General features: G+C 45.7%; 1 protein-coding gene across 2 annotated transcripts in view; it reads right to left on the bottom strand.

Moving 5' to 3' along the window:
* The window catches only part of CLIC5 (chloride intracellular channel 5), a 149,917-nt gene that overhangs the window by 35,213 nt on the left and 87,523 nt on the right, over positions 1-27,181 (bottom strand). For both annotated transcript variants that reach the window (XM_037142579.2, XM_037142578.2), the window contains exons 2-4: positions 10,833-10,942; positions 6,730-6,855; positions 215-321 (exon numbers count right to left, since the gene is read on the bottom strand). In XM_037142579.2, coding sequence (XP_036998474.2) covers positions 215-321; positions 6,730-6,855; positions 10,833-10,942 — 343 coding nt within the window. The remainder of the gene's footprint in view (positions 1-214; positions 322-6,729; positions 6,856-10,832; positions 10,943-27,181) is intronic.

The raw sequence follows: 27,181 nt of genomic DNA, 5'->3' as shown, positions 1-27,181 counted from the left end.
GAACACACACGGCATCCCTCCCTTCGGTTCAGCAGTAAGACCCATTAGCCTTTTTCTCCTGCATTAGCCAGAAAGCAAGATCTACAAGCCTGTGTCAACAGTGACAAGTAACAAGTAGCATTGCTGCCAGGTGCTTCTCTGACCTGAGTACCTGAGATGCGCTGGGCAGGGGACAGCACTGCCAGGGAGACTTCGAGACAGGGTGTCAACTCACCAGCATTGTTTTGCTGCTTCGTATTTTTGATGTAGGCAGAGAACTTGGAGAAGATGTCGATGCCTGCTGTGTTGGATTCCCGGTGTTTTGCAGCCAGTCTGGGGTACCTGGAAGGAGAGGCGTGGGGTTCTAAGATCAGTGAGAACTTGGAGCTCCTTTAAGAGAGAATCCGTTCCCATCACAAGAAACACTCCTGTTTCTAGCCATGTCATTAGATCTTTGGGGGTTTTGCACCCACCCTTTGGCGAGTTCTAGTTCTCAGTCCTAGTTCCCCAGTAGACAAAAACAGGCCTGTGAGTTGCCTGCAGGGCGGGGCGGGGGGTGTACACAGTCTGGAGGCTGGGAACCGGAACACTGCTCAGAGGGGACAGGGCTGTCCTCTTCCTGGACCACCAATAACAATGCACCAACAAAGGGCCCCAATCAAAATTCTGAACAAACTCTCTCTGTATCGGGCGATGCTCCTGACACTGCCCCAATGCACATTAAAACAGCTACTCACTACCAGGCCAGTGGTCATATCTTGGCAGCACGTAGTTAATTCTGGGAGCAAGGGGGTTTGCTAGGCACCTTGGCACTGAGGCCTCGAAATCGTTTCTCAAAAGGAAGAATTCCCATGCTCCTCTTCTGAAACATCCTTTGCACACGCCTTATTTGTGTGCAGTAATAAGATAAAGACCAAACTCCATCAGCAGGATGCGTGTGCCAATGTCTTATTTCCAGGTGTAAGTACAGCTTTGCAATGCTCAGTCCCTCTTACTTGCATATTTTCTTTTTTTCATTTTGAAGCCGGAAGAATATAAAAGGCAAACTGGGGTTAGGCCTGTTTACTATTGAGAAAATAGTCCTCGAGACAGAACGAGATACACTTGCATGCATGGGAATCGTCGCCTTTGACCCCATTTCCACCAAAAAATCATCTCACAAGCACTTTGCGTGAGAGGAGAGCTCAGACCTCTGCCTGCTATCATCACTATCCATCACGTGACCCTTTGTGATCTCTGGGTGCAGAGCTGTTGACTGTGAGCTGTTTGGTTGCTTTCTATTTAAAATACAATGGTTTTTTTCCTGTTTGTTTAATGTCTTAAATAACTTGAACCCAAAAGCCCTTACCAATTATTTGTTGTTCTTTCTTTTTTTTTCCTGCCCCTCCACTGACCACTAGCTAGGCCTGTCCACTCTTGGGCTATGTTAGGTAGCTGATTAATTTCAGATATGGCCACTGGATGAGTCCTTGGAACGTTCCTGGGTCCAGCTCTCTGCCATCAGGCAGTGACGGAAGGCAATGTCCCCCTCTTGTTACAGGGAAAGCAATTGGAGGCCAGAGAGGTTCAATGTCCGTTCGAGGGCCCACAGACAATAAGCAGTGGGGGCGCCACGAGCACCCAGTCGCCGCCACTGGCAGTGGTCTTCCCGTCCCTTACACGCGCCTCTGCTATCAGCGAAGGCCAACTCGTACTGAGACAGCCTGCTCTGTGCCAGACGCTCTACCAGCCCCGCACATGGACGCATCGTTTACTCCTCGCAACTCTGTCGGCACTTCTCTGTGCCCCACTTGAGAAACACGAGGTGCAGAGAAGTTAAGACACTTCTCTAAGCTTACGTGGCCAGGTAGCAGAGCCAAAAGTTCAGCCCAAGAAGTTTCATTTTGGAAAGCCCAGTTGTTAAGCGTCTTCTCCTGGGACTGTCTTCAACTCTGCTGTTTTACCCTCAAAGCTCCCAAAACCTTGCTGGAGCTGTGCAGAGCAGGATGAGTGAATTCTCTCCATCCACCAGGAGGGGGCGCTCCGCATAGGTTCTACACACACGTCTGTCTTTCTGAGTGTACCAGGAATGATCAAATTCATCTGCTCTGATTGGGAACACAAAGCAAGCTTTACTTCAAGATGATAGGTAATCGGCCAGGACATGAGAATTTAAGATAACCCTTCCCTGTTTTGGCTTTCTCACATAGAATCTGGCATGCTCTTAGAACTGATTGGCTTAAATTATTATCCCAAGTGCTTTGTTTTTGCTCGCTAAGGTAATAATGTGAAGAGAAAAGGGTCTAGAAAATATATTTTCATTTGGGTTTGGGTGTGTTAGTTAGTTGTTTTTTTTAAATGCCATCATTTGATCACCCTTCCAGTAACCTGGTCATTTCTTCATGATCAGTGTCGGCCAAACACAGGTGGGTGGTACCTAATCCAAGACAGGACAAAGGGTCATGTGCTCAGGGAGGCCATGAAGGTGCTGTGTATGTCCTAAGCACTAGGATTCATTGTGACCTTACTGTGGAGCAGTGTCCCGTTTGAAGCTTATCCTTGTGGGAAGTGTGTCTTCCAACGCTCATCTCACGGATTTCAGTGACTGGCTTCGGTAAGGTTACTGTGCAGGATCTTAAGTATATGTATTTTACTCTATATTTACATTGTATTTTAAATATGCAATAAGTGGGCTCTGGAATCCATTCTCTTTCTCCAAAAGGCTAGAGAATATTGTTTCATGTACAGAAACATCTTTGAAATATGGCTGTGATGTGGTCTGATAACAGTCGAGGAAATGGAGAACTCTAACTCAGAGGTCAGCAATCTGCGGCTGGTAGGCCAAAGCCAGCCCGACATCTGTTTGCGTACCTCCCAGGAGCTAAGAATAGCTTTGACAGTTTTGAATGATTGAACAAAATCAAAAGAGGGATACTGGCTTGTGACATGAGAAAATAATATGAAATTCAAATCACAGTATTCATAAGTAAATTTGACTGGAGCACAGCTCTGCCCATTCATTGACATCCTGCCTATGGCTGCTCTCACTTTGTAAGAGGAGCTGAGACAGAGGCCCGCCAAGCCAGGGTTCGAGGACTCACTGTCTAGCTCTGTATAGGAACATTGCCAGCCTCTGCTCTAACTAAGGAAAATTTCTCTCTACTCTGTTTGTAAGATCTCTTTTTTCAAATGCATTCATCTTAGACATGCTCATAAGCTTCATTCTGGGAAGTAAAACAGTTGGTCTCTCCTCAAAAAATATCTTTCTTTTGTAAATAGTAGCCATATATATATATATATATATAGTTATATATATATATATAACTGCAGATAGAGGTGCTCTGACTGGCCGTGTGTCCCAGCTGACCTCTCATTGACTAGCACTGACCGCCGCACCACTGAACTATGGGCCCCTGTGCGATTAAATCAACATGCAGGAAGCATCTACCAGAGGCCAAGCCCTGACCGTGGCATTGGGGCTACACTGGAGAAAGAGAGAGGCAGTCTTCCTGTCCTCACGGAGTGACTTTTGCTGATTTCAGGGCCTCCCCTGGCAGCTGGAGTGGTGAACCCTCCTTTTTCTAATTACCTGAAAAGTGGATGGACCACCCCTGTGTCTCTGCTCCATTAGTCCTGCTCTGTCACCTCACCAAGTCTTCACTTAGAAAGCAGGTTAATGCTTCCAACTCTTCCGACCCTTGACTGAGTGCTTGCCTTGTCCTGTCTCTGCTACTTAAACAAATGATCCTTGAAGGTGGACAGAACCTGGATTATTCATTAAAAGACACCCACTGGGATCTGTGGTTTTAGAATCCAAGCTCACCAATTGTCCTTCCAATTGCATCTGGGAGACAGTCACGAAAGAGGAACTGAGCTCTTTTCTGAACCCTTCAAACTGCCATTTAATGAGCTCTCACTCTATATCAGTCTCTAGGCTGAGTAGCACTATCTTCTCTAACAGTCCCTCGAGATCGACATTGTGGTCATCATGCCGTAGATGTGAAAATTAAATATTAAAAAGGTGTTAAGTCATTTACTTGTGGCAGAGACCACTGATGCTCAACACATATCCACGTGCTTCTCTGCATTTCCCAGCTTCGCCCTCTCTGGTGAAGGCATGTGCCTGGATTCTCACCAACGGAATGGGAGGGAAAGTAGTATACCCACTCACAGCCCTGGCCCTTAAAAACACTGTGCATGATCTTTCTTCTTGCTCTTTCCGTGCTGAAGGAGTCTGGGAGGACACATATTCCAAGAGCTAATGATGGAGCCCTGACCAGTGTGGCTCAGTGGTTGGGCATTGTCCTGCACAGCAAAAGGACGCCAGTTGACTCCCGGTCAGGGTACATGCCTGCACTGCCGGTTTGGTGCCTGGTTGGGTCTTGTGTAAGAGGCAACTGACTGATATTTCTCTCTCAAATTAATGTTTCTTGCCCTCTCTTCCTCTCTCCCTTTCCCTCTTTCTAAAAACTAAATAAATAAAATCTTTATTTTTAAAAAAGGACTTAAGATGGAAGAGGGCCACACCACCCATTCGGGTGTTGCAGGAGTGAGACATAAACCCATATTCTTTTAAGTTACTTAAACAAACAATCCTTGAAAGTGGACAGAACCTGACTTATTCATTAAAAGACACCTACCCACTGGGATCGTGGTTTTAGAATCCACGCTCACCAATGGTCCTTACAATTGCATCTGGGAGACCGTCACGAAAGAGGCTCTGACCTCTTTTCCAAACTCTTCAAGCTGCCATTTAATGAGCTCTCTCTCTACGTCAGTCTCTAGGCTGACATTTCGTGGCTAACTTGTTACCGCAGCACAACCTAGTGGTGCATACGTATTAGAACTCAGTGTTCTGACTCCACAGCCCCTACTCTCAGCCACTGAGCCATTTCTGTCGCTGGTACTGAGGCTGTTTCTCCACCTCTCAGAGGGTTAGAGGGTGACATGTCTGTAAACATTTCTTAAAATAATGAATCCAAAGCGTCTTCCAGTTCTGGTAGTGTTCTGAACCCTAATGCTCAGAGATTGCTTGTTAGTTAACTGACTAAATGACATGCCTCAAAACTAGACGGTATCAGTTTACCCTCTCCCCACTGAATTTTTATCACAGCATCAGAGCACTAGGGTTATTTTAAGCAGAACAAGCTCTGGGAAAGCACTTTTAAATGCTCATGGCATCATAGAACTCTTGCTGAAAAGCATTTTAGAGCCCAGAGCGTGTCACCCCCTCATTTTAGAGATGAGGAAATTGGGAGGGTCTGAGCAGGAGAGAGGCCTGCCCAAGGGCTTAAGACAGGTGCCTAGAGGTAGGTCTTCCGACTCTTGGTTCTGAATCCTATTAATTCTAGCCATTCCACAGAGATCGGAGGTAAGGACCAGCAGGTCTCAGCACTAATCCATTCCGCAGAGATCAAAGGCAGGACCAGCAGGTCTCAAGGCTAATTCCAGTGCTTCCCTGTGGAGCACTAACTGGGTTCCTGTAAAGGGATGGATGGAAGTTCTCTCATTTAGAAAGTACCTGAGACATCCTGGATTCCTCCTTTTGACACCAAATGTTTCGTGAGCCCAAATGTGATCTTTTAATAAGTGTTGGAGTGTTTGTATGGTTTTTTTCCTTTAAAAAGTAAAGCTAAGAGGGGGGAAAGCTCCCACAATTTCTTGGCTCTCTGGCAGCTTTTACAAACAGCGGAGTGATGAGAAACACATGGCTGGCCAGCGCTCCCCGAACAGTTATGGGGGCTTTGCTGCCCCCTAGAGAGCCAGAGGGTCAGCCGGTGCTCCTCCAGGGGCCTGAGGGCCCACCCAGGCCACCCAACCTCCCTTCTCAAGTCAGTGGGAAGCCAGCAGAGGCTGGTGGCCGGTTCACCTCCAACGCCTCAGACCTCTGCCCTCCCCATTCCCCGCCACCCTGAAAGTGAGCCTGAGAACCCGTTTTCTAGCATGTTTGCTTAGAGAGTGTTTGCTTGCTCTCATACATGTCTTCTGCGTACGTACCCTTCAGGATAAAACCTGAGCTCTATGTAATACTATTTTTCTATTTAAAAACGTGCTTGTGATTATTTCATCCTCCATTGCAATTCAGCACAATGAGCAAGTCTAGTTTCTGGCTACTTTCAGAATTTACCTGACTTTTCTTTGCTTCTATTTTCCACCAGGCACAGTTTATTCATTGTACCTGAGGCAGACCCACAGCCCTCTGGTCTCTCCCCTCCCGGTGCTCATTTTCAGAAGAGATGCTGCTTTCAGTCAGTTTTTCATGTTTAATTATGAGCTCAGACCAGATCTGGTCTGATGTACAACTCTTATTTATCCCTCGGTGTAGTCTGAAGTCATGGGTTACCTCTCTCCTGGCTTATTTTCATTTCATTAGCCTTTCAGCTCTCCTTCGGAAACTGGAGAGACTGTGCCCTCACTTGAGGGTCTTCCAGGCAGAGTGAACTGGAGAGAGGACTCCCTCACGGGGATGAAGGGGTGGGAGCCCTCCCAGTGCTCCCGAAGTCACTCCGTTTAGGAGGGAGCGATCAGCTCCATGTCACAGGAGCACTTGGGGCTGGACTTCATGGAGCAGTTCTGAGATAGGCAGCCCTTTGTGGGTAAGAAGGGGTGTCCCAGACTCTCTCTTTGAAAAGAGGGTTCTATGCTGTGAATCAGTGACGTTCCTTAGGAAATCTCCCACCTCGAAGTTAACACTGACTTTTTTCACTTCCAACATGGACCCCTCCCTGCCCCCTCCCAGTCATTGACTTGCAGAAAAAAACAACTCATTACTTTTCAGGGGTCAGAGTCTCCTCCAGGAACTCCTCGATCTTATTGACGTCGGTCTTCACATCCCCGTTGAAGGTCAGGAAGGGCGGGTGGGTGCCAGGGGCCAGGTTGTGCAGGTCGGCTGGCTTCCTGTGGAAAGAGGGAGATTCAAGCGGTGGCTTACACCAGGGCACCTTGTGTTTGGGGAAACCTGGGACTTGCTGTAAATGAGACTCCCCGTACTGTCCAATGTGCCTGTCAGCAAGAACAGACAGACAGTGCAGGATGGGGAGGCTGGAGAAGGTTCTGAGGGGATGCGATGTGGCACAGAAGTCCAGGAGAGAGGAGCAAGTTTAGAGGAAGGACTTGAGTACTACAAAAAAAAAAAATAGGGAGTAATGACAAATGCCAAGCTTTCAATGCCCAGGGCAGAGGTTGTCAGGCTTTGCTTTCAAAATTGGTTCTTTCACCAATTAGCTGAACAAAAATGCACTATTCAGAATTCCAAACTTTGTATGTTAATGGATTCAATCGTTGCACTTTTAGACTAAGAAATACCTTCTGTGTTGTTAAGGGTCTACTCAACAGGAAAGCTAGTGATCTCGTGTTTGACAGGGTGAGGAGGGGGTGCTCCGGCCCACCCGTACACTTCTTCCTCCAGCTGCTCAGGTGGAATGCAAGAGCAGATGGAGCAAAGTCAAGGGCAGAGGGGTTGGAGGGTGGGGAGGGCTGCACTGAGACCAGAGCAGGGAGAGAAGGAACACGAGGAAGAGGATGGAGCCTTCCACCAGGGACCAGAGCGCCAGCTTCACCCCAAATGCTCTCTGGGAGGTGCAACACTTCTGGTGGGAGTCTGGATTGGAAACCTTTAGAAGGAGGGACTGAAAAAAAGTAAACAACGAGAGAAGAGGAATCTGTAATGAACCAAATTCCTGGAGTAATCAGTTTGGGAGGGGAAGAGAAGAATTTCAATTACAGTGCTCCTCCCCTCCCGTCTCCCAGACACAGCCTCCGGCTTCATTCTGGAACACTGAAACTCCCGGGCAATTGAGACTGAAAGTATTTTTAAAATCTAATTTACTTAGTCCTTTTGTTTGCTTTGTGTGTGTCCCCCTTTTCAGACAATAAAAGGACATTCTTGACCTCCTCCTGTTTTTGGAGCTGACACAAGGCAGCAATGCTTGGCTTCTCAGCAGGGAGGGGAAATCTACACTGACTTTATTTTTTAGCAATTACCTCTCTGTGGCTTAAAGATACAGAGCTTCATGTTTTTGGTTTTTTCTTTCCCTGTGACTGGAGAGAACAATAGCCTCTGGAGTTGGACATCCTTGGGAGGTACTACCCACAGCTGCTGAAGCTCCGCTGGACGTGTCCTTCTCTCTTTGTTGGCCCCCTTCACCACGTATGGTTGAAATGGTGTGCTTAGCATTTAAGTACATATTGCCAAGTTGAATTTATGGATTATTGTATGTGTACCAGTCCTCTTTTGCTGGCTGATCGCCGGCTCCTTGAGGACAGAGGTGGTACTAAGAACAGACAACTCACGTGTAGCTCCTGTTCTGAGCCTGGCCAGCACTGCATGCAAGGGCTCTCCATGGGCTGCTCACTGACCCTCACAGTGACCCAGTAAGTCAGGCATGACATTGCACAGATGAGCAAATCAAGGCTCATAAAAGTTAGGGTAACTCATTCAAGGTCACTTAGCCCTAAATGGTAGTACCAGGATAAGAAATCAATTTTCTTAGAAATTGCTGAACTTCATTGTATCATATTATATCATACATTTAAAAAAATCCTTAACTATTATATGTCTTCCTTCCTTCCTTCCTTCCTTCCTTCCTTCCTTCCTTCCTTCCTTCCTTCCTTCCTTCCTTCCTTCTTTCCTCTCTCTTTCTTTCTTCCTTCCCCTCCTCCTTCTTCTCCACCTCCTTCTGTTGAAAAGTTTCCTTATCTATAAAACAGGAGTTGAGGTACTTGGCTGTCCCACCACAAAGGGTGTTGCAGGATCAGACGTGATAACAGATACGCAGCAACACCATAAGCATCTACGGAATTCGGGGCACTCCCTCTCCCGCTCTGAGCTCCAGGTAACACACAACAAGTCCGTGTTTATCAACCATAATCCCGAGACCTCTTCTCCGTTGAAGGAAGCTCCTCTCTCAAACCATAAGAAAATCTACTCTCTTTAGCTGTCACAGATAACAACTTCATGGCAGATGCATGTTTGTTTATCTGACAGATATTAAGTAGGGGTCTGAATAAGTCATTTGCTATGGCAGATATAAGAAAACTTAAAACTTGATCCCAGCCTCTTCTTGAGGGATTTAAGGTCTCATTCAAAGAACAAAAGAAGCTTCATAACTGATGTGTTGTGAAGAGCACTGGTATTTGGACCAAGAAGACTGGTCTTTAGAAGCAGCCCCTTCAATTCTAGACGGGCATCTTGGGCAAGCCATTTAAATGTCTCCATCTCAGTTTTCTCATATAAAGGGAACAAGTAAGACCTTCACAGGGTCATATGTTGTGTGATTTTTTTTAATGGAAAAGCACTCACCAGTTGTAAAGTGCAGGGACTGTGAGTGCCATAAGCTGGTGAAATACCAAACAACAATGCCAGGCACAGGTGCTGGGGGAATTTGGTGGGAGGTCAGAGGGATAGATGTGCCTGAGAGTGGAGGAGTGGGAGGGGCAGAAGCTGCAGGGGCGCTGGGATAATCTGTCCATTCAGGAAGGTGGGGACAGCCTCTGTGAGACAGGGGGAGCATTCTAGCCTAGGGCTAGAGGCTGGAGAGAACAAGGGCAGCAGGAGGTACTCCAACCCAACAGGCTGCTTGGTCATAGAGAAGTGTTGGGAGAGAATATTGGGAAGAACCAAGGCAAAGACAAAGGAAAGCTGCAGATGAGTTATTCCCCAGGCAGTGGGGAGTGTCAGAAGGCATTCTGAGCTGAGAGAACCATGTGATTAGAGAATTGTTTGAGGAAGAATACCTTATGACAATATGAAGGATGAGAGAGAGAGACATAAACACAGAGAGAGAGAAACCTGGAAGGCTCTGGAAGGAGGAAGACCAGTCTGAAGAACAAATATACAAACCCACTGGTTGGAGTGGGACCTGAGCCAGGCGCGGGCCGTGAGAATGAATGAGAGAGCATGGAGGTAAGAGAGAGCACCAGGGAGAAGGCCTTGGCCTGGAGAATAATTGACAAAGGACGTGGCAAGAGAAGGGAGCCCATAAAATGGGACCTCAAAGGAATCCAGGAGGGGAGCCCAACTCAAAGGAACAGTGACATATAAAATACGTATGCATTTTGAAGTGATAATAGAAAATGCGAGTGGACATATCAAGAAGATAGCAGGCTTCTGGGTATAAGATAATTTACACAAAGGTGATGGAGAGAAGTTGCTAAGATCACTGTGGGGAGAAAGTCGAGGCATGTGATAAATGCTCAGGGAGTGAGCTCCAAGCTATTCCACGTTTAAAGCACAGGCAACCGAGAAGAAACAGAAAACAAGGTTGAAAAGAGTGTGGGTTCATGCAAAAATATATTGAATAAACTGTAATTGAAAAATATAAAATAAAATAAAAAGTGTGGCTCCTTAACGTGGGCCGTGCCTGGTACTTTTACCAGGCATTAAGACTGCACTTTAGAAAAGGGAACACGGTAACGTTCCCTCCTCTGCGTATAATCCAGACTCTCGCATTAAGGGATCTGATGAATGAGAACAGAGCAGGGGAAGTGGTCTGGATCCCAATTCCCTGGAAGCCCAGGCTCTCACCCCCGAAGTCCTGCTAGGGTCTCCCAGGATGGGGGCCCTGGAACTACCGGAATAGCTAGCTTGTAGATTTTAAGATGTCTGTGTCCGTGTTTGTGCCGGACATTCTCAACTGTACATCAAGTGTCCACTCCCTCCTTTTTCCTTACCAATTGAACTTGGCTAACCAGGGCAGCAAAGTGCTCAGCCCCCAGTGTGATACTGGCTTTTGCAGCCTCTCTTGGAACCAGGGATCTGGCCAAGGCATGAGCAAGAGGCTGCTGGGCGCCATGGGAAGGCTTTTTCCTTCCCTCGTGGAAGGCTCCTCGTTCCTGCAGCTAAACACGTTCCTCATTAATACAGCATCTGTTACCTTTTCAGATCCACAGTGGTGACATTGAACACGACTCCTTTCAGCCAGAGGATCATAAACAGACGCTGAGAGAAGGGACAGTTGCCAATGCTTTCCCCATCAATTCCAGCCTAGAAAAAAGGGAACCAGAGTCCTGAGTTGGCACGTGCATATTAGCAAGAAGCAATAGAGGGTTATGACACCCAAACAGAACAATGGTCTGACGAGGACGGACCAAAACCAAGGCCCAGCCTAATTCAAAGGACAGTTCCCCTCTGTTATTCATCCCTGTCCTCCTAGTGTCTATGCCGGGCAGTGCCTGGAACATGGTAGAGGCTCAGTCAATATGCGCCGAGCAGAATGTAAGTTTCCGGCATGGCAATTATGTGGAGTTATAACTTCCTAAAACCATAGAACCTGAGCGTCTCAGAGAAAAAGAGAACTTCAGTATGACATAGTCTAAAACTAATGATATTAGACCACCAACTGCTATACCCCAAGCAATCATCTAGTCTGTGTTTGAATATCTCCACTAAGCAGTAATTTCTCTCTTTCAAAGCAGTCCATTCTGAGGACAGTCCTAACACTTAGAAATGCTTTTCTTTGGCTCTACCTAAAAAAATACATTCAGCCCTGGCTGGTGTGGCTCAGTGGATTAAGTACCGGCCCGTGAACCAATGTGTCACCAGTTCTATTCCCGGTCAGGGCACGTGCCTGGGTTGCAGGCCAGGTCCCCAGTAGGGGGCACACAAGAGACAACCACACAGTGGTGTTCCTTTCCCTCTCTCTCTTTCCTTTTCCCTCTCTCTAAAATAAATAAATAAAATAAAATAAATACATTCACCTGAGGCGTACCCTCTTTGACCCTTTGGTCTTTGTTGCACAAGGATGCTGTGAGTACAAATACCTCAAACTTTGACCTTATCTTTCTATATCTCACTAGTCAGCAGACTCAACACATGAATCAATATACTTATTCTGATCAGTACTTGACCTTTAGTGTCAATAAACCATTTATTTTTATCATCCTTTTACTAAACAAATACATATTGACGATCAATTCCGTAGAAGACACTGGAGAAGATTGCACAGGGGATTCACAAATGCGTTTACTCAAGGAGCTTGTGGCCTTCCGTGGGCTGGGCGGGGAGAGAGGCAGGAGCATGCGTGTGACAACAGCAGACAACACGACTGAGGGCTTGCATGCTCCTGCTCCTCACCACCTTCCTCCTTCCCAGCACCCCCTCAAACGGCGTGTTGATGTTTTTATTTTCTTTAATGTCTGTCTGAGAGGCGAGTCTAGCTTTACCTCTGAGTGGGTTGCAGAGGCATGACTTTGATAAGAATTTATTTTCAGCAAACATACGAATAAACAGAAAGGCTATAGAAGTGATCTCTATATAACTGATTTCCACAGAGTGGTTTATTGTCCCCTGACGTGGTACCTGGAGGGAGAAATCATCCACTCTCTCTGGTTTGCTGTTGGCTACCCTGGAAACTGTGGCCTTGTCTGGCGGCGCAGGCCCGGCTCCTCTCACACGGAGGCCCAGGGAGCAAGGCCCCCAGGCTCACTTGCAAAGAAGCTGCAAACAATCCAACCAACACACTGAAATGGGGACTTACTAAGACTTTTTATTTAAAATAAAAGGAGAAAAAAATGCATTCCCAAAGCACAACACACTACTTCCCCCTCAAGGTTTGCTTTGCTGTGGCCTTCCAGTGTGGCGGGAACGAGGCCTGCTTTCATAGCGAGGGCCTAATTGTGTGCCTATTTCTGCCTTGCAAATCACTCCCAGAAGAGGCTCAGGTTTATAATGGGAAACTGGCGCCTCTGATGGTGTTGGCTGTAGGTAACTGCCGTGAGATTAGTTATTTTACCTCTCCCTGAACTCCATCAGGAGCCCCATCCCTATTCAGTTCTCACTTTTCCTCTGGGCTGGAAAGAGACCCGCCCCTGAGTAGTTGAGACGCCAGGGCTCCGTTATATAAAATCTGAAAGATGGGAGGGCACAGGTGTGCCTGCCCACAGAGCTAAAGTTACCGATAAGGCCACACTCAGAATGGCAACCATTAATTGAATAATAGCTTGGAGCTAACTTGAGTTTATGATGTCAGTTCCCTAACACCTTCCTGAGAGGTACTCTCTCGACGGACACCTGGTCCGTGGCCCTTTAAGACCTCATAACAAAGGAACACTCTCCCAGGACTGGCTATAATGTAAAGAACAAGTGAAGAATTAAAAAACAAGAAACAAAAGCCACATGCACATATTAGCATCTGTTTTACCTCTGAGCGGGTGATAAGGGAATTAAAGAAGAAACTTGTAAAATATTGAAATTGCTATTAGCCAGACAAAAATTATATAATAATGATGGCAATGATAACTCATTTCAATATTGTCGGGCATTATTCTAAGTGCTATACATATATTACCAACTCATTTATTCCTATGAGAAGTGAAATACTATCACCCTTTTACAAATGTGGAAACTGAGGCACGGAGAGGGTAAATACCTGGCCTCGGGACCCCAGGACTGAATCCAGGTGGTCTGGCTTGTAACTGCCATGCCCAGAGTCTAACCTGAAGACCCCCCACAGGTAACATGTCCCCATAAGGTCACCAAGGTGGGATGCGATGGTGCTATAAGTTTATGCACACGTCCTAGCCTTTAGTTTATGCGTGCACACAGCCGGCCACCGGTGTAGAGGGTGGTGGCTGTCACAGCAACTTCCTTTTTCATTATTGTCTGAAATTATGACTCGAGGCCTAGTAGGTGCGAATTGCCAAAGGCCCAGTTGAAATAATATGTGAAGATTCCATCATTAACTTTTACTGTTTCCACATCCCTCTTTCAGCTTCTTTCCTTTCTTTTCATTTATTGTGGTAAGAACACTTCACATGAGATCTATGCTTGAACAAATTTTTAAGTGCACAGTACACTGCCGTTGACTACAGAGGGGAGCGACGTTGTCCAGCGCACCTAGAGCTTACTCACCTTGCCCGTTGGTCGGAACACCCACTCCCCCGCCCCTGCCCCCGCCCCCACTACCACCACTTCCCTCTTTGATTCTATGACTTTGACTATTTTGGATACTTGGTGGTAAACGGAAACGTGCGGTAATTGTCTTTCTGTGACTGACTGATCTCACTTGGCTCATGTCCTCAGGGCTCACCCATGTTTCACATATTTCAGAACTTCCTTCTTTTCTGAGGCTGACTGGTGTTCCACTTTGTGCACGCTATGTTTCCTTTATCCTTCACCTGTCGGTGGACATTGGGCTGTCTCCACACCTTGGCTATTGTGAATAGTGTTGCAATGGACATGGGAAGGCTAATATCTCTTTGGGATCCTGATTTCAAGTCTTTTGGGTAAATACTCAGAAGTAAAATTAGTGGACTGTATGGTAGTTCTATTTTAAATTTTTTTAGGAATCTTTACACTGTTTTCCGTGGCGGCTGCGCCAATTTGCGTTCTCACTAGCAATATGCAGTGTCGCAATTTCTCTCCTTTCTCACCAATACTCGTCATTTGTTTCTCAGTAATAGCTGCCTGACAAGGGTGAGGTGAGGTTTCATTGTGGTTTTGACTTGCATTTCCTGATGTTGGTGGTGTTGAGCATGTCTCATCCACCTGCAGGCCATTGTGTCTTCTTAGGAGAAATGTTTGTTCAAGTCCTCAGCCCATTTTTTACTGGGTTACTTGTTTTTCTGCTATTGAGTTGCTCAGCTTTTTCTTTTTCTCCTTCAAATTCAGCAGTCCTGTGGCCTGAATATACCATTTGTTAAACTCACAGGCTAGATGTGGTCAGCTTGTGGCAACTGCTAGAAACATCAACCAAGAAGAACTAGTTGGGGTTCAATGCAACCCCAGACCCTAAAAAGGATGAGGGAAAATCCAGGCAAACTTTGGTCCAAAAAGACCCTGAGCTCTAGAGGCTAGAGATAGCACAAAGTGGTGTACTAGGTTGAATAATGCCCCTCTCTCCCAACTCAGGTCCACCCAGAACCTATTTGGAAATAAGGCCTTTGCAGATGAGATCAAGTTAAAATGGAGTCACATTGATTTGGGCAGGGTCCTGAATGTGTTGGGTGTCCTTGCATAAGAAGATGGAGACAGAAATCCAAGTGATGCATCTGCAAACTGAGGAACACCAAGGATTATCAGAAAATACCAGAAACTAAAAGAGACAAGAGAAAAATTCTTCCTTAGAGGTTTCGGAGAAGGCATGGCCCTACTGGCACCTTGATTTCGAACTTCCAGACTTCAGAACTTCAAGAGAATGCATTTCTGCTGTTATGAGCCACCCAGTGTATGGTAATTTGTTTCAGCAGCCACGGGAAACTAACACACACAGGAAAGTGTGGGAAGCAGAATCGTGTACAGCTAATGGCAAGCTTCTCAAGTTCACAGTTCCTCTTTGCCATGGGCCTAGTGGGTATGCTCACAATTGCCAGCCAGCTACAGCCCCAAAGTACTTTCTATTCCCTAGATATAGCAAATGTATTGACTATAAGTTATACTATATAGTTTTTAAAGATTTTATTTATTTATCTTTAGAGGGGAAGGGAAGGAGAGAAGGAGAGAAATATCAATGTATGGTTGCCTCTCGTGTGTCCCCAGCTGAGAACTGGCCCACAACCCAAACATGTGCCCCAACTGGGAATCAAACCGTGATCCTCTGGTTCATAGGCCCGCGCTCAATCCACTGAGCTCTACCAGCCAGGGCAAGTTATACTATATTATACTGTACTATATCACATACTAAGTTATGCTATACTCTATTATATAGCAAGTTAAAATAAAACAAAATATACAGTATGTACTGTACACATCTGATAATAGCATAATGTAATTATTATATACACAATATGTTAAATGCTGGTTAAGTCATTCCGTGCTATGAGATACTGCCTTTTATGTAGTCTCTCCCCCTACACAATGAGCTTGTCTACCCCTAAGACATGGCCATGGCTTCTTTATTCTGCCATCAGCAGCAACAATCACAGCTGCCTGAAAATGAGTTGATACTGAGTGCCTGTTAGAGTGGATGCGTGTTGAAGGGAGGGTGATAGCCCTCCCTCTTTATGGCTAGAGTATCTCAAAATTCTGATGTTGGCACTTGGAAGAGAGTTCTAGAAAACAGCAGGAGCTCATGGTTCTAAACCCATTTGCCTCTAATTCACTGTGTGACCCCAAGTAGGTCAGCCTCCTCCTTCTTTTGGCTCAGTCATTGCATTATAACTTCCTGTGACTTTGAGAATTCAAGTGACGAATACAGATTTATTTAGACAACAATTCTCAAAGATTTTGGTCTCAGAATTCTTATATGCCTTTAAAGATGGTCGAGAATCCCAAAGAACTTCTGTTTATGTGGGATATAGCTATCAATATTTATTTATTATAAATTAAAGATGAAATATTTTAAATATTTATTTACTTAATCATTTAAACATTATAACAATAAACACATTATATAACATATATAACACATTTTACTATAAATAAGCTATTTTGAAAAGAAATTTAGTAATAGTCCTGACTGGCGTGGCTTAGTTGGTTGGGTATCATCCTTTGCAAAGCAAAAGGTTGCTGGTTCGATTCCTGGTCAGGGCATAGGTGTGAGTTGCAGGTTTGGTTCCTAGTTGGGGTGCATAGGAGAGGCAACTGATTGATGTTTCTGTCTCACATCAATGTTTCTCTCCCCTTCTTTCTTTCTACCCCCTTCTAAAATGAAATGGATTAAGTCTTTTTTAAAAAGAAATTTAGTAATATAGTAAGTAAATTGGTTGAAGTACATATGAGAATAAATTTTGCTCTTTCACAGAGACACAGTTGGAAAAGAGAGGAGTAATTTAATAGCCTTTTCAGATAATTGTGGGTATTTTTCTTTAATGACATACCCAAACTCAACAATGGAAGTTTCCTAGAGGGTAGTTGATAGATGGAATTTGAAACTCTGTCAATGAAATGCTTCTGTTCCACGAAAACCCATCCATCTATCTTGCACGTTGAATGGATCACAAATGGGTCATTTGGAAAACAGTGTTTCACTGAGCTGTGCAGACCTTCCAAGTGCTGACACAGCTCATTATGCAATATCAACACACTGCCCTTGGTGATATGACCACCAAGCCCATCAGAAAAGGTTAAGTAAAAATGCCGTCATGCTCATAGTGGTGGACACTCCTTTTCCAACATTCCAATTTCTCTTAAGAGCTTACATGTTGGCATTGGCAATAAATCAGCTGTTGTCTTTGAAATGACAAGCTCATTTTGCTGACCTCGAAGGCGGTATCTGTCAAATGCCAAGTGCAAAAACACTCAGCTGGTCGGCCAGTTTCTCTGAAGCAAAGCCTGTGATCTGTGAGAAGAGCCCTGGTTCAGCTTCCAGCTCAACCCCACGTGTGCTGTCCTCGGAGGACGTCTGCGCTTTGGGACGTATCCCAAGAGCTTTCTGTGCACTCCCCACTTCATCAGCCAGAGTGTTTCAGAGACAGGCACTCAAGGGTGAGATTTAATTCCATTACATGCACTGTTTCACCAAGGACATTCATAAATGAGACTGGCCCTTCTTTCTCTGCACGTGCATGACTCCTAGCACCGTTGATACCACAGCCTTGACTTGTGCTAAGGCACCAGCAGCTTTACCCAGGAAAAGACAACCCCAGGGAGAAATGATATCACTCTGAAAATCATTGTGACCCCGCACCCTCCAGCATGCCTGAAAGGGCCTCAGGGAACCCAGGAATCCATGAAGAACATTTGAGAGCTATTGGTCTAAGACATCCCCCAAACACAGCAGCAGGTACGTGGACCTTTGTCCCCCAGTCAGTGACGGGAAAGCTGAGAATTGTCCAAAAGCCTCTCGAGGGCACCAAGGTCCAAGAGAGGAAAACATTATCCAGAGAAGATCCCAAAAGGCAGATGACATTTAAGCCGGACAGAAGTTGCGTCACCTGCCAATTTATCTCTCAACTCCAAATGAGCCCTTCAGTCAGAGCTCTGTGAGGAGAGCCTTCATTCCAATGTTTCTAGGTGAGTGGGAAGGCCGCTCCTTCAGAAACAACCCTGGAGGGACACTGCAGGAGGAAGAGGTGCTCCTTCTTCCTCTGGCATGGGCTGGGGTCCATAGTGTGTGAGGACAATCGGGAGAGCCCGCCCCAGCCCCAGGCCTAGAACCTGAGCCTCCAGCACCTTGAAGCCTTGGCTGGCCTGGCGAAACGTCTGCAGCATTCTTGACACAGACACCAAAGCCCTGTAGCTGGCACACAGCCTGCCTGTGGCCAGGGTATCCACAGAGATCTGCCATTTCCTCTGCAAGCCTCGTGTGGCCCGCAGGCCTCCTGTTCCCGTTACACCTGGATCCCACTGCACGCCTCTGCCGCCACTGCCAATCGCCTGCTCCCCACCTGAGCTCTGAAGGCGGCCTTCTGCTTGCAACTCCACCAGCTCTGGTGTAGACAAACCAACGCAATTTCTCCAGGAAAATCTTAACTTCTTCCACGTTTGTCCTTATGTGGGTATTCTCCCTCAGCTCTAGGATACCATATAGACTTTTCTCTATGTCATGGTTACTCTTTTTCCATGGTTACCAATTCTTTATGTTTAACTTCTGTTTTAATTATTGTGTGATTTCTTGCTCCTGATTGGACCCACACTACTACAGATGCTTAAATGTCTGCTATTTCAAAATGCAGTATTTTTAGTCTCTTTGTTTGCGTCCTTTAAAAATCTGGCAAGATTAAGTCCTGATGGAGGTACTGGAAGAAAGAAATCTCAATTTTCTGTAGAAAGTTAATTAAGTCGCCATTTACGACACATTTCAATTCTTCGTTGCTCTATCTCATGAAGCCTGTCCCTGAAGTCACAAGTTATTAAACTTTATATTCAAGTTTACAGCTAAAAATCCTATAATCTTGGGGCTGGAGCTGACCTCAGGGATGACACAGTCCAGCCTTTTCTTTTGGCTGGTAAGGAAATAAGCCCAGAAAAGTCCGACAACTTGCCCATGTTTGCACAGCCTGGTCCCTGGCAGAGTCGGGGACATGCTTCCAGATTCCTGATGCATGATTCCCATTATGCTAGGCTAGTTGTCATCATACAGAAAAGAGGGTCAAAGTGACAAAGGCCACAGGCAGAGTGCTGTCTTTGGATATAAAATGACTCATTTATATAGCACAACATTGACCGGTACTGTGTGGAGGAAAAATTTTTTTCTTTATAATAAAAGTACTTGGAGCTGGAGTCATTTAATAAGAAAAATTAGTGATTTACACTAATCTTTAGTGTAAATCAGATAGTACTCCATATTGTTACCAATTTTAATACTAAATTGTCTGTCCTATAACTTGATTGGTAAGCCTGCTAGCCGGTGGTCTGTAGTCCACTTGAAGATAGGGAGTTCACACTTAAACATTATTTTTCTCAGCAGTCACAAAAGGCTTGACTTGCTGGAGTTACTCAGGGATTTTTCATTCAATAGGCAGCCAGGAAACAAGTATACATCCTAGATTCTCAGCATTTATGTAGTGTTGACACTAAAGGCTGAATCAGCTCTGCGCCGATGACTCCCTGTGCACTGCAGTGTGAGGGATCCCAGGTGTATTGGTCAGGGCTCTCCAGAGGAACAGAGCCATCAGGGTGTGTGTGTCTATATATGTGTGCGTGTGTCTATACTTATATATCTACTGCTTTTCTTTCTTTCTTTCTTTCTTTCTTTCTTTCTTTCTTTCTTTCTTTCTTTCTTTCTTTCTTTCTTTCTTTCTTTCTTTCTTTCTTTCCGTATCTATCTATCTATCTATCTATCTATCTATCTATCTATCTATCTATCTATCTATCTATTCATCTACCTATCTATCTACCATGAGATTTATTTTAAAGAACTGCCTCTCATGATTTTGGAGGCTTGGTGGGTCCAAAACCTGATGGGGTAGGTGAGCAGTTTGGAGACTCAGGCGAGAGGTGTATTTTGAGTCCAAAGGCAGTTTCCTGGCAGAATGTTCTCTTTCTCGATTTCTTCCATTAAGTCCTTTAACTAAATGCATGACACCCACACACATTATGAAGGATGATTTACTTTACTCAAAATCCACTCATTTCAATATTAACTTCATCCAAAATTTACCGGCACAGAAATATCTAGACTAATGTTTGACCAAATAGCTGGACACCAGTAAGTCGATACACGAGATTAAACATTGCACCAGGTGAATTTAAAAATACGACGTGAGACAGGTAGCCCGTCAATCCCATGTCTGACATCAACACCTTAGCTTGCCAACTGGTTTTATAAACACCTAAATAAGTAAATATCCCCTCCCAAAGGAATCGTAGGCCCCGTACCCAGAAGGCTGCTGAGTTTAACGGTCTGAGTAAGAGAGCGGCCCAGTGGTGCCTTTCACCCTGAGTAACGCCTGGTTTAATAGTGGCTTTGGGCCCAAGGCCACCTACCCCTTTGAATGCTGTGAAATATCACTGTGCTTGAGGCGTCTTGGAGGGCCCTCCAGCCTGCCCTGAGATTCGTGTCAGTCTGCACTGAGCCTGTCTTCACGTTCCTGTCCTGCTACAGACTCTGAGCAAGAGCTTCCCTTCCGCCCCAGCACCCATGCCTCTCCCCCTGCCTGTGCTTCCCACCCACACGGCTTTCCCCCCCATTCTTTCATGCCCAAACTATTCGGAGAAGTGAAGGGGCCTCTTTTAAACTTCTCGTTAGTCCTGCTTCCATTTAACACCTTCTAAAATGAATCTCCTTCAATCACTTTCTGGGTCCAGCTGAATAGACTGTCACAGTGTGTGACTTTCAAGGCCAGGTCATGAAAGGTGATGCAGGTTCTGCTTGGCACGCCCTCCCTTCGTTGGGATCCTCCCCCTGGGACCACCAACCACCATGTTGTGAGGAAGTCCAGAGCATATCAAGAGGCGGTGTGGCCCAGGCTGGTGTGGCTCAGTGGACTGAGGGCTGACCTGCAAACCAAAGGGTCGTTGGTTCAATTCCCACTCAGGGCACATGCCTGGGTTGCAGGCCAGGTCCCCAGCATGCATGAGAGGCAACTACATGTTGATGTTTCTCTCCCTCTCTTTCTCTCTCCCTTCACCTCTGTCTAACAATAAATAAATAAAAAGTTTAAAAATTTTTAATGAGGCAGTGTGTAGCTTTCTGGCTGACAGTCCCCGCTGGGGTTCTCCTGACAGGTGGCATCAACCACCATGTACAAGTGACTGAGACTTTGCATGATTCCAGTGCTCGGCCTTTGAGCTGCTCCAAGTGACACCTGGTGAAGGGAAATTGGTCATCCTCACCAAGCCTTGGCCAAACTTCAGGTTCATGAGCAAACTGAATGTTCTCATTGTTTAAAGTCACTATGTTTTGGGAAAGTTTGTTACCCAGCAAAACACTCACACACACACACTTAGCCTCAGGTACCTTATATGCAAATTGGGTGCAGAAATACATACCTTGCAGGGTTATTTTACAGCTGAATGGTAACATACATAAAATACATGGCATTTGTTTTATAAATTAAGAACTATTGTCATTATGACCACCGACGACAAACATTTACGGAGAGCTAATTAAAACACCCCTGTTTGTGAAATGCTATGCTTTAGTGAGGAGTCAGTAGAATGCTCTTTGATGGCACAAAACATCAATGGTGCCTCGGTGTTACAAGGTTGTGTGTGTGGAGCAACATACTCAATAGAGAAAGCAAACCCAGGAGAAACTATGGCCACTTCCCATTGGTCCAAGAAGAGTGTTCCTAAATAGGCAGGCTCTCCTTGACCATGTAGGGAGGCAGGTATGCACATGTCTGTTCTCGGCAAGGCCATCAAGCTCTTGTGCTGAGCCATATTCTCCAAATAAATATTGTTTACAAGTGACTCAGGATCCCAAGACTAGGAGGGCTGGAACTCAAGGAAGATCGATGGGTGAAGCTGAGGGATCCGGTTTTGTGACAGATTCCTGGCGATTTTCTATTGAAAATCCAGGAACCTTTGCTACAGATATTTATGGAACCAGCACGCTATTCTTTGAGCATTGTTATGACTCTCAGTGCTTGGACCAGGAAAGCTGAAAGCTGGAATTCTTCCACCTCAGAAATGCACCAAAGCACAGGAAATCAAAGAGCGATACAAATCTACAGCCTCCAATAAACAGAACTCCTTCCCACATGGGTTTAATTTGAAGAAGACGTCTCCTCACTTAAGCCACCCCAGAAGAATACCAATTCTAATGGAGGAAACATGCCTCCCACATAATTAGGCCACTGTCAAAAAGCTTTGCTTTCTCCCCTTGACGTATTTTTTATGTGTTATTCATGATGCTATAGAAATTAGTTCCAGAATTGGAATCATGAATCCAGTTCCCCTATGTTCATGGAATGAGCCTGCAGTTCCAATAATCTTCAGACAAGGGGTGTCTTCACATTGAGCCCTGCTTCTTCCACAGACGTTGGTGTTTGGGATGGACAATGGAGATTTCTGAGTTGATACTCATGCTGCCCTCTGCTCTGGTTGTCTGAATGTTGAATTTGAATACAGCGTCTTAGTATCATGTGCTGATCTAAAGACTTTGGAGAAATCACAAAATCTGCCATCCTCCCTCTCAGTTGGGCTCAGTAAGCTCTCATTTATCCAAACCTCCTAATTATGACAGATAAAACCTTATGGCACCAAAATCTGATTTGTTATATAGAGTCACTTAAATTCAGGACTCTCTGGAAATTTTTTTGCAAAACGAGTATTTTGAGATATGTTAACAAAGTGTGTAGAGCTTGAAAAATCTATTAGAATATACATTTAAAAATGCCATGCCCAGGCCCCACTCCCTGATATTTTGATTTAATTTTTTAAGAGTAGGGCTCAGGCAAGGTGTTTTTTGCTTTTTTTTCTTCTCAAAATTCTCAAGGGGATTTTGGTGTTGAACCAGGCCTGGCCACTTCTGACCTGGTATTGTTCACTAGCATCCCCTAAGCACTGCGTTAAAAAGAAAACTAACAAAAATGCACCCTGAGCCCACTCTGAACACACAGACTCAGAGTGTTGGGGAGACATTTGAGGTGTTCTTTTTGCTCTTTTGTCCCCTATTATCCTATCTGTACTGGACACTCCTTCAGCTCATGGGCTCCTTCTCTACCTCCTGCCCCCTTCTACTGCTGCTCCTGCCGTCGGGCCTTTCGTGGGCCCTGGAGGAAGTGCTCCAGTTTGAGTCACCCTGGAAATGGAGAGCATGTTTTAGATAAGCTGTACGGAGAACCTCAAGTCAACACGACCACAGACAACACCAGGAGCTCCCTTTGATCTTGAGCTCTGCAGGTGGGTCCTCCCTTAGGGTGACAGAGAACAGTGTGTCGAGGCCTAGAAATCCACCGTCACAGCCTAAGTTCTCACATGGTCTTACGTGTTCAACTACATTTCCTCTCCCTAGGCACTACCCTCTGTTCAGCAATGGCTAGAAACTTCACTTCTTCCACAATGTGGACCCTGTAAGTCCTATGTTCAACTTCCTGGCTGTTTGGAGCGGTAGGGGGCTTGAGCTCCACCAGAAACCACATGAGGTCACCTGGCCACTTGGGCCGGGTAGGTCCACGCAGCAGGACAAGCATCCTCCCTGAGGGCCTGCTCGGTGCCAGAGCCTGGGAGTGCAGTGACGAACGCGGCTGCATGTCCTGGAAAAGCTGCCCGTGAGGGAAGTGCAGCCATGATAGGGCCTGTATAGAATGGGGGCACGAAGGAGACCCCTGAGAGCTCTGGGGAACTTTGGGGGCAGCAATGATTTTTGAAATGTGCCCAAAAGGGTAAGGAAAGGATTTATTCAAGCAAAGAAATGGGCAAGGACATGGGAGCAGAAGGAACCACATTAACTCGGAGGCTTGATTACAGGATGAGGGGAGTGTAGGGAACTGCACTGTGGTCTTGTCCTTAGACACCCACACAGCCTGAAGAGGTGAGTCTTATCACAGGTGAAGGCACAAAGTCGTCAAAAGCCCATCTTCCTGTGTCCTCTGTGTCCCTACATGTGTCTGCCATTCCTCCCATCACTGCTCTCTAACCCCCAGGCTATCCTTGACCAACAGGACATCTTCCCCACTTCCATTTCTCAAAGCCAACTCTGAAACCATGAACACTTAAGCATGATTGTGCATAACTGTTTAACCTTGACCATGGACTGGAAGTAAGCGGAAAGTCTGAAGCTCCACTGGTGTGGTTTCAGGCAGCTGCCAGAAGGTAAGGAACAGGGAAGGAAAGAAAGAAGAAGAGCAACAGTAGCTTCCTGGAGTCTTGAAACCAGACAGGTGGCCCTTCCCCCATTATAGCCTCTGTGGGACCCAGTCGGGTCTCACTTCTGCCACTCACGAGGATGGAGCTTCTCTCATGGGTGATCGGGCTGAAGGGCAGCACCTCTTACCACAAAGCTGCTTCAATTTTCATTTTTAAAATCTCTATTTAAAATTACTTCAAGGCTGGTTGGACAGCAAGACTTAAAAACAAGAGCAACATACTTCTTATTAGTTAACTTGTAGGTGGGAGACTGCAGGAATGTTTAACTTTGCCTTTAATATGAGCGCTATGAATTCAGCACAGTTACCCTTTCCTATACACGTGCGGTGAGACCTCAGCCGGCATGTTTGGAGAAGCAGGATGTTTGGGTGAACTGAGTTTCCTGGTAGCCCTGTAAGCAAAAGAGGGCAGTGGAGTAAAAAGCAGAGGATAAGGAGCCCTGTGTTCCAAAATTAGCTTAGGCACAAAGAACTATGTGATCTTGGGTGAATAATCTACCCCTTTCCTGGGCCTTCATTTTGTTATTTATAAAGTGTATAAATTAGAAAAGATGACCTTAAAAGACATCCTAAACTATTGCTAAGACGTAGCTGAGAGAAGGTAAAAATCACTTTGTCTTTTATTTACATCGAAGAATTCCAGTGTTTAAACAGAGACTTGGCGAGCTAAGGCGGCCTCTACCTCCCAGCCCCATTATGGGCTCATGGCACGAGCTCAATAAATATTTGTCGAGAGGATGACAGAGCTTGCAGGCTGGCATTCTACCCTGAAAGGCAGACAGGCAGACCCGTGGGGCCGTGGCCAGCACTATACGTGGGAAGGGAAATAGAAACATGAAGCAAGAACCCCTGTAACCACCTTCAAGGCTTTCTTTTATGGTATTTCCATAGTATGCTCAGCTTGTTGCTTTAAAAGCTATTGAAGAAGCATCCCTTCGGGAGAGCTGCCCACCCAGATTCCTCAAGCTTCAGCCGACTCTCTCATTTTCACCTAGGCCAGCCGAGGTGCAGAGAGTTTAGATGACTTGTCCACGACACAGACCACAGGTAGGGGCGGGATTTCAGTTGTATGAAGATGGTTGAAATCTCAGTCAAAATCATCAATGTAAGTAATTTACGTGTAATCACAAAAGCTAGGGGACCTGAATCCTTTCAAAAGTCATCTTTAGAGATTCTCTCGTTAACCCTGGCTTATCTGTGATTTTATTCTCTAAAAGAGTAAAAAGCTGGAAACGCAGGAAGAACTATTCTGATTATCACAGGGTATAGATCCTAAGCAGGGTCGATTCTGCTTTAAGGTGGAGGACTCACTCGGGGTGAACACAGGAAGGCAGGCTCACACTGCAGCTCCCGAGCCCCGGGGGAGCGCGTGGAAGAGAAGCTGTGTAGCTAAGCCCCTCCTCTCCACACTCCTGCTTCTTCCCACCCGGGAGAGAGACACATCACTCTGCCACAGGGACCGTCCTTCCTTCGTGCCTCTCACAGTCTGGACCAGTACACTAAAGGACACCGGAGAGTCTTCGGTGTCACTGTGCCACGGGAGTTCCACCAAACAAGTGCCCACTGTCGCGTGAGCCCACCCACTAATGGCTTCTGAGCTCCTGCAGAGTGTAGCAGTCCCGAATAATTATCCTCTGCTTTATAAAAACAGCCCTACCGCTACAGACATGGAAACCGAGCCAGGTTTTGTGCCAAGGAGACTTGATTTCATTTTATTCCCCTTGCTCCCCACTGAGTTATACGTTCAAGCCCAGGCCCAGCTGTAATTGAAAAGGAGCCTGTCTTTTGTAATCCCTTAGGTCCAAAGGGGAAATGGAAATCTTTTCCAAACGGCAGACTAAGGCAGGAAATGTTCTATTTATTGTACTCCCATTAAAAAAAAACTAAACTAAACTTACCCAGTAATTATACCACACACACAATGGTCCAGGCCATCACCCAGGAGGCCACAACCTGATACAGAGTTCACGTTTCTTTTCAGAAGGGAACATTTTCCAAGACCTACCGTTTTCTTTCGGAAGTCCTACAGTTATGAGAGATAGGTTGCCCACCCTGCACTCTGCCCAGCCAGTGTGAGTCAGAAGACCTTCCTGCTGGTGCAAGATGTTCTGCAAGATAAATGTGTCCTTGAGCAAATCATTGCCTCAATGTGGCCTTCTGCACCCTTGCTTGACAAAGGAAGGGACAACTGGATAATGTCTAACTTAGGATTCACTGCTTCTCTCCACACTCACTGGTTCAGCATTATTAATCATGCATGAGGAAGTTAGAAATGACCCTTGCTTGTAAAGAGCTATAGTGTAAATTCTCCACTTCATGCCCCAGAGAAAAAACTGACAGTGGCCATTAGAAAGATAGAAAATTACATGCCACCAACCCCCCAAATAACCAGAATAAGAGGGCTCCAAAATGAGTGAGGTGCAAAAATTGTTCTGCCCTACTGGACATTTTCTGTAAGTCTCAGAAGATGGTTGGATACTTCTAGGGTCCTCAGGTTCTCAAACACAGAAAACTTTGTTTTGGCTTCTGCATCCTAACACTGAGAGGACCCCTCAAAGCAGCCACCTCATATCAGAAGATGAGAAGATGTGTTTCCGGCTCAGGAGAGATTATCCATCCACAGGCTTGGAATCAAAGTTTATGTCACTCAAAGCACATCATCTGTATCTCCTTTTAGTTTAAAGGTACCAGATAAAATATCTGTACCTGTTTGTTAAAAACTGTCTTATGGCCATGTCCTCTACACCCCGACCCCAACAAGCCATTTCTACCTTTGTCAGCCAGGACCAGCCAGTCACAGTAACTTCCCTTTACTTGCAAAACTCGCCTAAGGAAGGAAGCCTGTTATTGTTGGGCTATGTTTAGAAGAGACGATGCTACGCAATGGCCAGGGATTGTTAGCAGATAGACTTCTAGATCCCATCTAATGTTTAGGATCAACGCCTTTAAAGTATCTTTTGATGGAGGCTCAGGAATGACAAAGCTGTTTTAACTGATGCTTCATTTACCAGCCATTGGAAGGGGTTGCTGGGAGCATGAGGCAGACAGTTCTGAGGTCTCAACGAAGATCAGTGGGAAAGAATGTCAGTGT

Source organism: Artibeus jamaicensis, unplaced genomic scaffold, assembly GCF_021234435.1.
Source record: "Artibeus jamaicensis isolate MK-2021 breed Jamaican fruit bat unplaced genomic scaffold, CSHL_Jam_final contig_484, whole genome shotgun sequence".
Lineage (NCBI taxonomy): Eukaryota > Metazoa > Chordata > Mammalia > Chiroptera > Phyllostomidae > Artibeus > Artibeus jamaicensis.
This window is presented reverse-complemented; position numbering and strand designations above follow the sequence as displayed.